This window comes from Sturnira hondurensis, unplaced genomic scaffold, assembly GCF_014824575.4.
Source record: "Sturnira hondurensis isolate 20B ecotype Veracruz unplaced genomic scaffold, ASM1482457v3 Scaffold0015537, whole genome shotgun sequence".
Taxonomy (NCBI): Eukaryota; Metazoa; Chordata; class Mammalia; order Chiroptera; family Phyllostomidae; genus Sturnira; species Sturnira hondurensis.
In genome coordinates this window covers 66,802-83,500 of record NW_028088168.1, presented here as the reverse complement: position 1 = coordinate 83,500, position 16,699 = coordinate 66,802, and the positions used below count along the sequence as shown (strand labels likewise).

Here is a 16,699-nt window from a genome sequence, read left to right as displayed (position 1 = left end):
CTAGACAGTATAGCAAAGAATAGCTGCATGCTAATAAAGTGGTAATTCAATCAATTAACATTTAGTAGTTAGAGAGTGGTGTGAGACTGTAGCAGTTGATATCTAAACACTAAAAGCCAATGGTCAATTAAATGATCAATTATTCCCCCAATTACTCAGTGCCTTTTTTCTGTGCCTCTACTGCACAGCCTTGTACCCCTACTTGGAACAAAGAAAGTGTACCAGCGTAAGAGAAGGGACTAGGATCCAAAATCTGTAGAGAAAGTCCTGCATAGTACAGTCTTAAAAACAATAAATAAATAGAGGAGCCACAATCCAATTCTACACAAAAATTAAGAATATGTGAGGACTCCAGTCAGAGTGGAGAAGTACCATAGTTTCCAAACAGAGTACTGACCATGGCCCTAAGGGAAAATAAAATGTGAATTCCAATTAGAGGTCACTGCTTTGCAGGTAAGAATAGTTGGCAGATAGAGTAGAGAAGGCTGTCTCCTCTTCCCCAATATCCTTACTCGAATTTCAATAGTCACTATGGGGATACCCTGCTTGGAAAGGCTCTAGTTTGCTTTTTATGTTGCTTTTTGTTTGTTTGTTTGTTTGTTTTTACTTGTTTAATTTAGGTAGAAATAAAACAAGAACCATCAATACATCTTTCCAAGAAGTTACACAACAGAGATTATAAGATTTTTAGGATGTTTTGGGCTGGTTAAATCTTTCTGTCTGTATTTTTTATTGTATTTTTTCCATTATCATTTATCCCCTTTATACCCTGTTCCACCTCCACCACACCTCCTCACCCTACAATCACCACACTGTTGTCCTTGTCCATGAGTCCTTTTTCTTTTTTACTGGATCCTTCCACCTTGCAACTCCCAGGCCCTACCAGCTGTCTGCCTGCTCTCTCTCTATGAAAGCAAGTCACCTATCTGAGAGGGATATTGTTATTGAGGAAACAGGACCCTGTATTCAACCAAAGTGTTTCTCAAAATAATATACCACATTCACTCAATGCAGAATCACCTAGTACTTGTTTCAAAAATATAAAAACAGCCCTGGCTGGTGTGGCTCAGTGGACTGAGCACCGGCCTGCAAACAGAAAGGTTGTGGGTTTGATACCCAGTGAGGGCACATGCCTGATTCCAGCCAGATCCCCAACTGGGGGCATGCAACAGACAACTACATATCAGTATTTCTCTCCCTCTCTTTCCCTCTCTCTGAAAATAAATACGATCTTTAAAAAACTAAAAATAAAAACAAAACAGAAATTTCAAGGTACCATCCAAGGTATTAAATTAGAATTTGGGGACAAGGGATTGAGTTTTTAAGATGCTTTGCTGGTAATTCTTACCTACACTAAGTTTGAGAACCATAGTCCTAAAGGGCCCATAAGACATCATCGACCTGGTCAATTGGCAAAGTAACAGTAAAACTACAGAACTAGTAAGACTTACTTTTTAAAAGGGCATTTTCATTGTACACCACTCAGAGCTGAGTATTAACAAAAGTGTAACTCTCCAAGAGACAATCTATATTACATCAAAGTGAAATGCAATTACAAATAATTAAAAAATAATTTGGAATTATTCTTGAATGGCAGCAAAAATATATATACTTACTGAAATATGGTGTGCATACATTGGCCTAGACAGGAAAAATGCTGCATCGTGGGGTGTATGAAATTCATTACAGAGCACATCAATTGAAGGCACTCGTTTTATATAATCTTCTGTGCTTAGATTAGATGCTAAAAACCCACCAAACTGTACCAGGGTATCATGACACTAAATTTAAAAATAAGACAAATAACACAAATGTGCTACTATTTTACAAAAACAATATAAACATTTTCCAAAATGATTAACGCATCATTTAAACAATAGTTTGATTAACAAGAATTCAAAATTTACAAATTGAAAGAAATTTAGAGACAATCTACAAACATAATAATATTACAAAAAAGATGCTAAGAGTATTGAAAAGTACACTAACTTAAGGCTTTAATATCAACTAGATCTCAAGTTTCAACCTACTGCTCATCACTTTTAGTAGCAGAATATATTTATCTAAATCACAATGATTTTATGTATATAGAAGTCAATTCTTTTGCCCTTAAAAGATGAAAACTTCATTTATAAAATACATGCAATCTTCTTCTCCTGGCAGTTAAACACATTTTGTAAGATAACCATAGGTTTTAGTGTTTAATATTTGTTAATACATTTTATAAATAAAGATCACATCTACTTTGTTGTGACTGAAATTCCAGAGATTAAAAAAGATATGAGTGAACAACTTAATGTTATCTACTTAATTGTTAACAACTTAATGTTATCTACTTAATTGACAACTTTATACATACATATTATTATTCTCCTAGAGTGTCAATTAAATATCATACTTTGCACAAAAGCTGCCCCCATTTCCAGAATGTCTGCTTTACATTAGAGTTATTTCACACTCATATGTGCAAAATTACATTTTTTCAAGTTATATAACATCCCATGTTTGCCATTATCAGGATAAAAAAATCCCCATGAACACAAAAGCCACTTTAACTTGCCTGATCATAGAGCTTTCCCACAAGTTTCAAATGTTTCTCTCCACCTTCCTGAAAGATCACCCCATTCCTCTGCTGAGCCATAAGCAAACAGAGGGGAAGAGCTAGATCATGGTCCAACAGAGCATCCTTTAGTCTCTGGGAAGATTTTTTAGTGTTTCTGATCTGGCCAAAATAACCACCCTGCAAAAGAGAAGACATAAATTTACCAGCGTATAGTACATAACACATGTCATCTGATTTGAAAAAGACAGAAAACGTTCAGTTACCATCCTGAAGATAAAAAAAACTTCATACAGTCTACATTCCTTCCCTTCGCAAATTTATGTTAGTGACACCACTACTGGTTACAGTCACTGACTTAACTATAACTGTTAATTGCCTCAAAACTTCTGCATATTTTCCATTTCCCACCATGCAGTCCCTTGTGATGAATTATTCTTTATTCAGCGTGAAGCAGATTTAACTACAGAGTAAATAGGTTCAGATTTATGCCAGTTAGGATATCAAGGACCAAAGAAGATGTGATATTTATTGACCTTACAGATGTATTACTTAAACTCTTTTTATACTTTGTTTCAGCTTTTTAAAAGAGTTAAAGTAACTACTATATCTCAATTTTTAAAAGGAAGCTGGGGGCAGTTGTGAGAGGAGAATATGTATGGCTTTGATGTTTGCCTTTATGGACTTAGGTATTGTTTGGATTTTTTACTATAAGCATGCACACATTCGGAACTTTTAAAAAATCATAAATACAAATAGCAACTCTCACCTCAGCTTTTAGTTGCTCTCCACCAGTCATGGCCTCCAGTTGCTCCATTGTCATTTCCTCTGTAATTTCTATTCCTGCCATTTTTTGTACCACTTCTTTCAATATAAGCAAGTCAAAACTATTTAGAAAAAATAAGAAAACAGCCTGTAGTTGAAATTTCAAACATAACAGTGATAATATATTATAACTAATATACTGAGAAACCCTAAATTATTTGTAAATAAATATGAGGAGAAAGGAACTGAAGCAGTTTTTAGGAGAAAAGTGCATTCCTAGAATTATACTGAAAAATATTTGCACCATGTAGTATGTTTATGTTTATTTGAACTTTTTACTTGGGAATAATTTCAAATGTACCGATAGCATGCAAAGATAAAAACAGTATAAAACTTCACCTCAATTTCATCTATTAACATTTTTACTCCTGCTTACTTTATCATTTGTGTTTTCTCTATCTTCCTCCCCTCTCCCTCCCTTTCTTTCTCCACTCTCCATAAACATGCACACATGCACACACACAAATTTTCTGAACCATTTGAGTTTATTTACTATGTAGCATCATTTTAGGGGTACATTTTACCCCTAAAATTCCTAAGACTGTATTTCCTGAGAGTGCATTTCCTAAAAATACAGCTATGCTCTTATATAGCCATAGCGGTTATCAACTTTAGTAATTCTAACACTGATACAGTACTTTAATCTATAGTTCATACTGTATTTTTATCAGGTGAATCTACAGTTTAGATTTCAGTTTTATAAATTGACCCAATAATGTCCTCCATAGCACTTTAATCCTCTAGTACAGTATGGCCAATATATGTATTTTTGATGGTATAGAGCCATCTCTCTAAACAGTCACACACACACTTGTAAGGAATGGAGAGAGGGAGGAAGGGAAGGAAATAAGGAAGAAGACAGAAGTTCCAAGTTGTGGTACCTGAGTCTAAGATGACAATTTAGTGACCAGTCTTCAGCATATTTATTACTATGCCAACACTTATACATTTTAATTCTTAAAGTTTAGGATTGGCAATGCAAATAACACCTATGAATTCTAAGATCTTCTTTAATTAGTTAAGTAATGAAGATAAAGTGAAAACATTCTTTCCCACAAAACAAATGCAGGTGTTTATCCAACAGTAAAGGTAGACATAACCAAGACACAAGTTAACAGACAAAGGAACAGTTTTCTAAGATTCTTAGTAAGTGTTTACTCTCTCTCAACTAGCCTTATCTTCCCTAAACATAGTTTTTGAGAACAAGAATGGACTCATGCAAACTACTATATAACAAGTAGCAATAAAATATTTTTTCTTTAAACTATCTTTTAACTACATGGTCACACAAACTATATTCACAGCACAAAGAACTGAATTATGGATTTAAAAATAACACTGTGGTCTCCTGGCCTATAGACACAGAAGAGTACAATGCATAGGAATGACCAATAAGATGAATATAGCAGAAGTGTTATGTGGATAAAATCCTATTATCTAAATATTATTTTTTAAAGTTTTCCCTAAACTGAAATAATGTCAGTAATTCCTTAGGTAATATGAGGGGGACCCAAAAAAACCCCAAAATACCTTCTGGCAGGCAGGCCACTTGTAGTACAACACAAGGCTTCCCCCGCCAGGTATAGTACAAGTACAGGCTTTCCCGGCTAGGTGAGTGTTCTAGGAACCCATCTGTATCAGTGTACCAGCTGGTACAATTGTGAGAGGCTTCATTAGGGGTTCAGTGAAATTTTTTTGAAGACTCTTTCAATACATTCGCCCATTTCATGATGAGTAATTTATCAGTGCACCTGCCCACACCCTGCTGAGTGTTCAGCAGTTTTTGACTAAAAATGGCACTGACCACCCCCATGGCCCACCCACCCTATTCACCCAATCTCACCCTGAGCGACTTTTGTTTGTTTCCCCAGATGAAAAAAAATCCTCAAAGGGAAACATTTTGCTGATGGAAAGATGAAATGGAAGAGGTAAAACAATAAATGGCAGAAGCACTAAAAGGCATCAAAATTGATGAATTCAAAAGCCGTTTTGAGCAGTACAAAAAAAAAGGTCTTGACAAGTGTACTGCATCAAATGGAGAGTACTTTAAAATTGACTGCTACACAATTTTTCATAAATAAATCCCGGGTTTTTTGGGGTCCCCCCTTGTACTTGTTTGGAACACCAGGTAGCTTCACAGATTTTTGTTTACTTTCTACCAGAAAGCTTTGCAAACAATTTTGAGTTCTTGGATTCTAGCCAGTCTATTGCTGATAACGCTTAATATACATACTAATTAAAACTCTAAGTACTGCTATTGGTCCAGAATAAAATAATAAAATTCAGTATTTATAGAGAAAAGAGGGTACTGTTCAAAAAGTGTGTAAGCTTTATGTCGCTGAAAGTTCAAATTCCAAAAATGATTGTGTTAAAGATACTATATACACCCTCAAAATACATATGTTCCTACGAAATGCTCAGTGTAAAGGCCAATTACTGTCCAGTAGCATAATCAACAGTTTTGTCAAAAGAGGATATACAATATACCATATTAACCATGTAGTCAAAAGCCTAACAAGTAGTCAAAATGAGTCAGTCTTTTGTGTGTGTGTGTGTGTGTGTGTGTATATATATATATATATATATGAATAATTTCTTTCTGCAAAAATGTATGTATTAAATTATTTTAATTAAAGATCTCCACATAAAAAAGTGAGCAACTTTCTTCTTAAGCCTACAACCAATAAAATTGGTTTTCAGGATAATAGAAATCTCAACATCCCAATATCACCAGAAGTACTCTAATTATTGAATTTCATTTACATATAATTTGCTAAGAATACCTTTTGCCCGCCTTTAGCTGATTAGCCACATATTGAAGAAGACCAGCAAGATCAATTGGATATTTACGAAAAACTGCACCACAGAAACTAGCCAGACCTATATGAAATTAAAAAAAGGGCTTTTAAAAAAACAATTCATAAAATAAGAAGTACAATATTGAATGTCATTTCTTCAACTAACTCAATTTCTAAAATAAGATGAGGTAGGAATAACTGCACTGCTAATGCCAATTAGTAGAGTTTTATAATTGATTATAGCTAATATTTATTGAGCATACATATGCCAAACACTGCACTGAATAAGCACTTTGTTAACTACCTTATTTAATCTTTACAATAATCATCTCAGCTGGTATGAACTTATCAATGATGAAATTTTAGAACACATGTATCATGTAACTTGTTCATGGTCCACAGTTGGTATGAGATAGAGTAGTAATTCAAATGCATACGGCCTGTTTCCAGACCCTGTGACATTAATTAGGCCACAACAAAATCTTCAGATCACTCAGTAAACTTGAATAGTGAACAAAACACCTCTCAAATGTCTGAGTCATGAGAGAAAAAAAAACTCTTTTTATCTAGGAACACACTGCTAGTTGTGGAGGGACAAGAAAATAGGTAAGCACTGCCAGACCAAGAAGCAGGAAAAAAGACCAATTTTAACCAACAGTCTTTATCACATTATGAGTAGAGAGAAAAATCCCAGTCAGGTCATGAGGAGGAGATCCTAGTAAGGTCAAGTTATCTGTAGTCTTTTCAACAATTATTTGCTGAGCATCTAAAGGATAATGGACAAAAAACAGGTCCTGCCCTCAAAGAGCTTACCATTAGTAAGGGATAAAGAAAAGTAAACTAAAATAACTATGATAAATAAAAGCTTCCATGGACAGAAGAGGGGAACCTAATTCTGACTTTTGGGTAGGAGCATTAACAGGGAAAGCTTTCCAAAGAAAGTGACCTCTAAGCTGAAATCCAAGATGTAGTGGAGGAGATAAGTGGGCCTGGAAGGTTGTTCCAAGTAGGGGAATAATGTGCTGATGGATCATGGAAAGTGCAAGAAGTTCAGTATTACTGGAACCTAGACTACTGAGGAGAGACAAAAGATGAGGCTAATATAGTGCTTAAGACCCTGATTCCCAAAGAACTTATTGATTTATTACAGATTGCAGACTAAAGGGCAATTAGGGAGCTACTGCAAGATTCAGCTATCGGACAACATAGGTTAAAGAAAAAGGAAACTGAATACTAGAGATCAAAGATACAAGACATTTTTTAAAAGGCTAGAATTTTCTTTAGTTTTTTATTAGACAACCAAGTTATTTGTTCCTTTAAGATGACTGAAACATCGGGATGGAAAGGAAAGAAGGGAGAACAGTTTTTAACCCTTAAAATTAATTCCTCTAAAATAATAGAACAGAAGGGAACTTTCATCTCTCCAGTAATGCCTGCCCAAATTCTACCATGGCCAATACTGGCCTCTTGAGTTGAAAAAGGAGTAAGTACTATATGAACCTCCTTAAACAGCCAAGACCTTGAACACTAGTAAAAAAGTTGAGTGGCTGTTCTCAAGAGCTCTTGCCAACAGGCTCTTAGCATAGGTAAGAGAACATACAGCATGGCAGTCATAACAAAGGGAAATGGTATCCTTGGAAAAATAAAAATACTTACTCTGAAGCCAACTTGAGATGGTTGTGTCGTCATGTTTCATTCTTTCTTTCTCAGGATTAGCTAAAGCTTCAATGATACAATCTTTCACACATTAAGAAAAAAATTTAAGTCACTACATCTCTAACAAAGACCCTTCAAAACAACAAAAAATGCCACATCTTTAAAAAAATAAAATGTATAGCTTCAAGTTATTGCAAATTATTGAAAAATACACTCACTATAGTACCAACTTCTCTTCTTTAGCCTTTTTCCATCTTTCAGCAAGTGACGTGGATTCCACCAATATCATGGTATCTATACACTTAAAACCTATATGATCTTATTGACCAATGTCACTGCAATAAATTTAATTTTAAAAATAAAAATTAAATTAAAAACATGTCTGTTCTTTCCAAACACTGAGTAATCAGTGGGATGATATAAAAAAAAAAGATGTTTCACAAATGTAACATTGTCTCTCCCCATATACAATACAGACAGCACACACAAACTCCTGATTGGCCAACCTTCAGATCAGCCAACTGAATCAGCCTCACATGGTTAGTAAAGGAACTCAGAATGAAAATAAAATATTCATACTTAAGATCTATGAAATGTGAAATTTATGTATTACTCCACTTGAAAGGATACAGGCCAAGACATCATAATTCAATGAAGTGAGGTATTTCAGTGAATCTACTACAGGTGTTATTAAGTTATCATACTTCTGTATTTGTGACAGGATCTGGAAAACAGCAACACAGAATAGATGGTGTTAACTAATCAAAAGAGAACTACTGTGCTAACTAAATAATGGCAGAACCTTTTATTTTTCAAAAGTAGTTTCCTTCCTTTTTGTATTTATATAAAACCTACTCTCCTACTGTTTCCTTAGAAAATACTTTCTTGAGCTACATTTTCCAATTAGGAAATAATTCCCAGGTATCTAAAACTTGAATTTTGGAAATACAGAGGCTAGTCAAATGTGTTTTACAAATCTGTCTAATTATGAAAGTATTACACGTGAATCACAAGGAAGTGTTATTCAAATGTTTCTAGCTAAAATCAAATCTATTAATGCTTCTACAAATCAAAATGTGGTAAATAACATGTTAGACTATTTATAAAAGTAGCATTGTTACATATTATTAAAGTAGATCAATTTGTTAAATACATTGTATACTAAGTTTTGTTTTTAGAGTAACCATATAATGTTGCATTTCCTAAAGGTTCCCCCCTCCCAAACTATGGAACATTTTTAAAATTGTATCATTCCATTTCCACTAGTGGTAACAAAAACAAAAAACCCTTAAAGAATATTAACCTCAAAACATACATAATCAAATAAAATGGTTGGATTACTGTGGCTCAATTTCCCAATCTGTCTTCCAGAAGGCTTTACATTTTCCTTGGTTAGACGCCTACAAGGGGAGAAAAAGATGACACCGATCACCTTAAGTAATTTCCCTCATAATATTGATAGATTTGTTATCACATCATGAAAAAAAATTCCTTGCCAACTATCCAAAATGGATCCAGATAAACAACTACATTTATCACAGATTTTATTGCAGGACTTGGGCTATTTTCATTAGGCATTCTCCTACAGGGTATTAAGATTTTGTGTTAACGCTTAACAATTTGTAATATACACATTTCCATTTTTAGTAACAGTATAATAAACATTAAAACTCTAAGGCATGCTATAAGTACATAAAACTTATAGAGAATCATAATTATTTTAGATTAAGAAGGGCTATTTTTTTTATCAATTTAGAGATTAAGGTTTCCAATTTGGTGTAATGCTATGAAATGCCTCATGCCATCTGTCTCAGTGATCCTAATAGAGAAACAGCTAATAACTATACTCCTTAATGCAGGAAGTTCTCTGGTTTTCATATTCAAAGTATAAAAATTTTACAAAGTCAATTCTACTCCTTTCCTTAAGTCTTCCTCGGCTCAGTCTTCTTTTATTAACATTTCTGGAAATTTATATCCATAAAATGTCTACAGTTCAAAACAATAATTATAGATCATCTTAATCTCTTCCAGCAAGATTATTACATAATAAATCTATAAACTTGAAAACTGAAAAGCTTTCAACAAGTTTTCTAGAATGAAAATATTATGAAGCAAATAATGAATTCAGTTAATAGCTCAAGGAATGTGACCATTCTGGAACTGACAAACTTGATATAATTATCTTAAGAAGCTTCTTAAGACAAAACTGACCATTCACTTAAAATTACTTCATCAACTGCTTCTCTTTCCCATTCTTTCTTGGTCTAGTTTCTTGGATCCCGGCCCCCAAGAAACACCCATCAGTTCCAAACTTTGGTGACACTGTTTCACCTTAAAGCTTGCCACCATCTGTCCTTACTTCTAACCCTACTATTTCAGGTGGCCCTCCTACTTGCTAGAACTAACCTTTATACTTTTATCCCATTCCCTTCTGCCTCCAACACACTAAAGGGAAAAAAAATAAAAGGCTATTTTCTTGATTATATCTTCCTACAAGCTACTATGGTGACTGGCATATGGAACACAATCAATGAGTATTTGAAGAATAAATCATTAGATGCCCTATAGCAAGTCCATGTTTTAAATAATCAAAACTTGTGAAATTCTGCAAGAAATAAATTAATATATTCCATTCTCAACATAAAAAGTTCAATCAGTATCAAAGTCATATTGTTCAAGCCTGGTAAAATAGTTATACCTTATAAATATAACAAAAATACAAGTATATTAAAACTTCTGTGCATATTCTGATATTTTAATAATTCATTCATTCATATTAATGTCTTCTATGACAAGCAAAGTGCTATATAGTTCCTGCTCTCTTGTTCACTCAAGCTGGAAAACATAAGTGGGCTCAGTACAGCTGGCAGGAAGTGATGGTGAAAATAAGGAGGAACAGGTAATGGAGGGTCTCTTACTTTACCATAGCATAAAATGTAATATATAACGGTGGCAATGGTTAGTCACCAAAGAAATTTTTTTCTTCCAACCCTTGCCTGAGGATATATTTACTGCATTGAGAGACAGAGACAGAGACAGAGAGAAGGGAACAACGATGCGAGAAGAAATCATTGATTGCCTTCTGCATTCACCCCAACCAGGGATTAAACCTGCAACTATTTGGTTGCTGGGAATAACTAAATTAATGGCAGTAGAGAATAGAAGAAACAGACTGAAGAAATTTAATAATATTTCATATATATTAAATAATCCACATAAAGCACTTAGTTCAGTGCCTGGCACACATAGCAATGGTTCCATAAATATTAGTTGTTGTTACACTAGAAAGTCTACCTGGGAAATTCTTTGTTTTTAATCTGGAGAATTCTTAAGACCAAAACATTCAGAAGAACCAGTTCTAACATTGCTGCTTTCCATGCCTTCCCTAACTTCCACAGGATGAAACAATTTACTCACTTTGCTATCTTCCCATAGAACTTTGTACATATTGTGTAACAGGACTTATGAAACCAGATTGTGACTGTGCACACGCCTGTTTCCCCAGTAGACTATGACCAGGAACAGTACCATTGGGCAAAGACAGTAATATCACAAACTGAAATCTAGTTAAACTGGAGAATCCATTGCTTTTAATTAAAATAACCATGCTACTGCATAAATGATAAAGAAATGATAATAAAAATCCTTGTTGAAAACACTTGCAATACAGCAGTATGTTTATTATCTAAACGAGTATTAATCTGAAGTATAAAATTTTCATAATTAAACTTCACACAGTTTACCAGGAAGTAAAAAACATCACTCTTGTATTTTTTTAACCTATACTTCATATTATCTTATTTTTGAAGATTTTATTTATTTATTTTTAGAGAAAGGGGAAGGGAAGGAGAAAGAGAGGGTAAGAAACCTCGATGTGAGAGAGAAACACTGTTCAGTTGTCTCTATATGCACCCTGACTGGGGACTGAATCCATAAACCAGGCATGTGCCCTGATCAGGAATCAAACCAGTGACCTTGCGGTTTACAGGCCAATGCCCAAGCAACTCGGCCACACTGGGCAAGGTTCTTGTACTTTTAATGACATGAAAATAAAGGTCACAAATGAAAAAAAATCTTGGAATTTTTCTAAAGTTGACTCCCTATAGAGATAGTTCTACATAATTCCATTGGATACTCCAAAAGTTTAAAAAGTCTTTATTAAAAAACTTTCCAAAGAAATTACTAGAACTTAACTACCTTGTTTGCACAAGCCACTAAATATATTATTTAAATTAAGCAAAGGACACAGTAGCCTGTCTTTTAAAAAAAATCCTGTAATGTGATGCATTAAAAAGGATTTTTATTAGATTTTCACAGCTATGCAAAAACCAACAACTACAAAAACTAACTTGGTAGGCAAAATGAGCAAAAAACCACAAAAATCAATAGTCATTCTATCTGCAGTATGTAATCAGCTATACCATTAGGAAATACTCAGGAATCCTCAAAATTGAGGCTCAGACACATAAGCTAGCTGAAAGGAAGTAAATTAGACCGATATATACTTTAGATCAATATGAAGAAAATAAGTTAAAACTTACTTCATGATATATTTGGCTCTGTCTATCGTTTGAGCTTTAACTTTTACTAAAAGTGGGTGACTGTTATAAGTTTCATTCTTCCATTGGCCATACAGACGATATCTTTAAAAAATGAGATGAAGCATTAGGAAAAGTTAAATACTTAGAGGTTCATGCACTACAATAGTAGTTCAAAATAAAATAAATTACATATTTACCTGTGCTGATACGGAAATGTTTTAAACATTCCCCATAATTCCTCAGACATACAAGCATTGCAGTCCATCAAAGAAAGAGATGGAAGTAGTACCTGGTCAGTAATGCTAAGCAAACAGCTAAGGATAACTTCCTAAAAAGAAGGGAAGAAAAATTATTTCAGTAAGAAGTCCATACTAATCCCCCCCCCCAAATAAATTTGTCAGCCTTGGGAAAATTGCCATTCCTTGATCTCATAACACACTGTATCTAATTCCCCACACTATCACTGTCCTTTCCACAATGGCTGTCTGGGTTTCTCCATTTAAGTAAGCAAATTAAGTGAGGGAAGGAAAAGAGGTGGGTAGAGAATGGGGAACTTTTATTATACTTCTTCCTGCTTCAACATGGTATTCCTCAAAAAATAGGAGGCTGTCATTCTTAAAAGATAACTTGTATAATATGCCAAAAGCTATATTTAGCATGTAAAGAATACAAAAAATTGTTCACATAGGTAATGAAAGCTTATCCAAAGTAAAATTTTGTAGTATGCCGTATCTAGAACAAACATTAGACACACTGAATTGTCTAGTCTCTTACCGTTTTTTCTTTATCTTCCTGTTTGCTTCCATCAGATTGAAACTAAAATTTAAAAATAAACTATAAATATATGCAAAAAAGTTAAGATTATGCTGTCACAATTTATTTCTAATTTGAAAAAAAATTAACATCCACATGGTTGTAAATTATTTCCTTACTACTTACACAATGTAGGTTTTAAATATAGCCAGTATTACCAATTAACATTGTTAAACTTCATTATATTTCTAACTTCTGAATCATTTGCAACATTCATGAATTTTAAATATCAAATTTATCAGCCAATTCTTTTCTCAATCTTACTATAAACCAAAGCATCCTAAAATCAATCAAATTATTTATTATAATATTGTGGCCACCATGTTAGTTATAATTCATTTGCATTTTACATCAATTCGATGATTTTCCCTTACAAAACAGATAAAATCTAACACTAACACCACTGCAAAAAATTAAACCAAAGAAATTTAAAGCTATACTTTAATTCACTACTACTAAAGCCCTCACACTGAGAAATAAGCCCACAATAGTAACGACATTGCTAACAAAGACAAAACCACTACCTAAACTGGACATACTGAAAAAACATGGCTCAGTATTCTACCAATGATTCTCAGGTGGGCAGCTGAAGTGCCATGTTTGACAATGGTATCTACTCATTCAAAACGAAATAGTGAGTAATACATGTGTGTCTATAGGCAAGAGGTTTGCAAGAGCGTGCAAAGGACAAATGAAGTACTGATTGATACTCAAGGACAATCTTAGAGTTCTGGATAGGATTTAGCATAGTAACAAATGAGGAAAGAGGGAAAGCTAATATGCAGCTAATGAGCATCTTATTTTCTTGGCAGATGAGGATATTCTGTGCATGTATGTTTTCATGCTAAAGTGATTTAATGGGTATAACTAAAGGGAAGTGTACCTCCTGTGCAACATTTTCACCTAAGACTCATTCAGGGACTGCCATGTCACCTTGATGGGAAAAACACACAATCACATTTGTTTTAATAGACAGGATAAAAGGCTATGGTTCCCTTTCACGGAAACAATTATTTAGTCAACATATACCCTAGTCAGCAAATAAGGAGTCAGGATATGAAGCAGTGGTCTGGCAGAAAACAAACTAGATAGTTGCTTTTGTTTTTTCTGGTTGTTGCAGGCAGGGGGGTGATTCTGGTGGAACACTGGCTGTACACTGGGAGGCAGAAATTAGATATGAAATAATTCAAAGAACTAAGTTTATTGTACATTATATGGGGGAGAAAGGCAGTTAAGCTATTCCTTATCTAGTATAGTATAATTCAAATGAAACTAATATAGCTACCCAGTTTTCTCTGTAGAAATAAGACATTTCTTAGTTACTAAGCTGTCCCAATTCCCTTACAAGATAATTACATGAGTTTCTGATGTCTATACATCAATTTTCTAGAGTTCACAAGCAAAAAAACTAAAAGAGAAGGAAATATGGAGATAAAATGAAGCCATCTAGAACACTGATTATCAACCTTTTTCATATCATGGTACACATAAACTAATTACTAAAATTTTGTGGAACACCAAAAAATACTTTTTTGCCAATCTGACAAAACACAGGAGTAACTGTGATTCATTCACACCAGACAGCTATTGTTATGTTGGCTATTGTCATTTTTTAATTTGACAATCTAAGGGAAAATAGGTCAGTGCCCCTGACTAAATAGTCAGATACTGCGTATTTTAAAAATCTTCGCAGCACAGCAGTTGAAAATCACTGATCTAGAAAAACAGAAAGAAACCTTATGATAACAAAAGATGAACAAACAAAAAAATCAAGAGGTACATAGCAGCAAAAGTAATTTTCTTTTATTTGGTAAGAAGATAAAGATACATTCCACCCCCTTGATGCTTTCTTTTTCTTTTAATTTCCTTTTTAATTCAGAGTAAATATGAAATTCCCCATTCCCATAATACAATACTAAATGTTTTACTGACTGGCCAGGCAAGTAGGAAATGGGAGGAAGAAAGGGGGTAGAAAAAACAAAAGACATGCACGCATCCATTCATTCGTTTACTACGTGCCAGGCACTAGGAATTAAGATGAACAGGATGGAGCTCCTATCTCTGAGGAACTGATAAAGGTAGTTCCTATCTTTGAGGATCTCTTGAAGATCAAAACTACACTTGCCAATGTACTGCTAGAAGCGAGTTCTTAAGTTTAAATAAAATTAGCCCTCACAATTATGCCTAGAAAGCCTAGACAGACCATCAATTATAAATGGCTTCAAGCAGGTTCCATTCTTGCCCTATAATGATGGAGCAGCTGATAAGGCAGCATAACAGTGCTGGGCACGAAAAGGGTGTAGGCCATTAAAAGGAGGCATTTGAAGAGTCAAGAAATAAAGGCTGGGAAAAGTTGTGCATGTAACTAGATAACTTACTTTTTATTACCAATGTTGTATATTTAGTACCTCTAAACCCATGACCATTTCAAAAACTACTTTAGACTATAATCTATCTCAGAAAAAAATACTAAGATCTGTGACTAGATTGGAACCTTAAGCTGTATCTAAGTAAATCATGGCACTATTTTCACCTTCCTTATTTTTCTCATTCTTATTAACTACCATGTACTGAATACACACTATGTGCTACATACTAGGCGAAGAACTTCATGTGTATGTCTTAAAACTACCCTATGAGGAAAATCTTTTTGCTAGAAAGGATTCAAATCAGTGCCATCAAAGTAACAAACAAGAAATATAACCTATTGATTAAAAGTTACAGGAACATGAGTTTATCAAGCCTGGAAAAAACTAACCTTTCTATGATTTGGTTGAAAGTGTTGTGTTTTTTTTGTTTTGTTTTGTTTTTAAGATTTTATTTATTTATCTTTAGAGGGGAAGGGAAGGAGAGGGGGAGAGAAATATCAATGTATGGTTGCCTCTCGTGGGTCCCCTACTGGAAACTGGCCTGCAACCCAGGCACGTGCCTTGACTGGGAATTGAACCGCGATCGTGTGGTTCACAGGCCTGCACTCAATCCACTGAGCTACATCAGCCAGGGCAAAATGTTGTTTTTATTTTACAATGAGAAACTCTTTTTTAAATTTTATTTATATATTTTTAGAGAGGGGAAGGGATGGGGGAAGAGAGGGAAACATCGATGTGTGGTTGCCTCTTGTGCACCCCCTACCGGGAACCTGGCCCCGCAACCCATGCACATGCCCAAGACTGGGAATTGAACTGGCGAGCCTTTAGTTAGCAGTTCAGCACTCAATCCACTGAGCCACACTAGCCAGGGCTCAATGAGAAACTCTTAAGACTTTACAAAACACTTAGAAATAACCAGTAAGTAACCTGAGGAAAAACCCTTCAGAGCAGAAGCCCAATAGATAAGCATCTCTCAAAGGAATTGTGCTTAGATGGATGAAGGAGTCAAAGCCCAAAGTAGTTGGATACTCACTTGGTTGGGGATGCCTGGTGGTACCTAAGCTGTTTGCCAGGCTAGGTACTAGGATCTCAGATGAGAAAGTAGAGGTTCCCTAAAGAGGGCTATACTGAGCCTCA

The 16,699-nt window shown here is 34.5% G+C and overlaps 1 protein-coding gene across 1 annotated transcript in view; it reads right to left on the bottom strand.

Moving 5' to 3' along the window:
* The window catches only part of LOC119000050 (THO complex subunit 2), a gene marked incomplete at its 5' end in the record, with an annotated part of 40,932 nt that extends 27,736 nt beyond the window's left edge, over positions 1 to 13,196 (bottom strand). Inside the window, 10 exons of the mRNA XM_037064831.1 lie at positions 1,617 to 1,781; positions 2,561 to 2,740; positions 3,330 to 3,447; positions 6,169 to 6,265; positions 7,840 to 7,920; positions 8,470 to 8,563; positions 9,155 to 9,239; positions 12,381 to 12,482; positions 12,578 to 12,708; positions 13,155 to 13,196. Coding sequence (XP_036920726.1) covers positions 1,617 to 1,781; positions 2,561 to 2,740; positions 3,330 to 3,447; positions 6,169 to 6,265; positions 7,840 to 7,920; positions 8,470 to 8,563; positions 9,155 to 9,239; positions 12,381 to 12,482; positions 12,578 to 12,708; positions 13,155 to 13,196 — 1,095 coding nt within the window. The remainder of the gene's footprint in view (positions 1 to 1,616; positions 1,782 to 2,560; positions 2,741 to 3,329; positions 3,448 to 6,168; positions 6,266 to 7,839; positions 7,921 to 8,469; positions 8,564 to 9,154; positions 9,240 to 12,380; positions 12,483 to 12,577; positions 12,709 to 13,154) is intronic.
* Between the last annotated feature and the right edge of the window lie 3,503 nt (positions 13,197 to 16,699).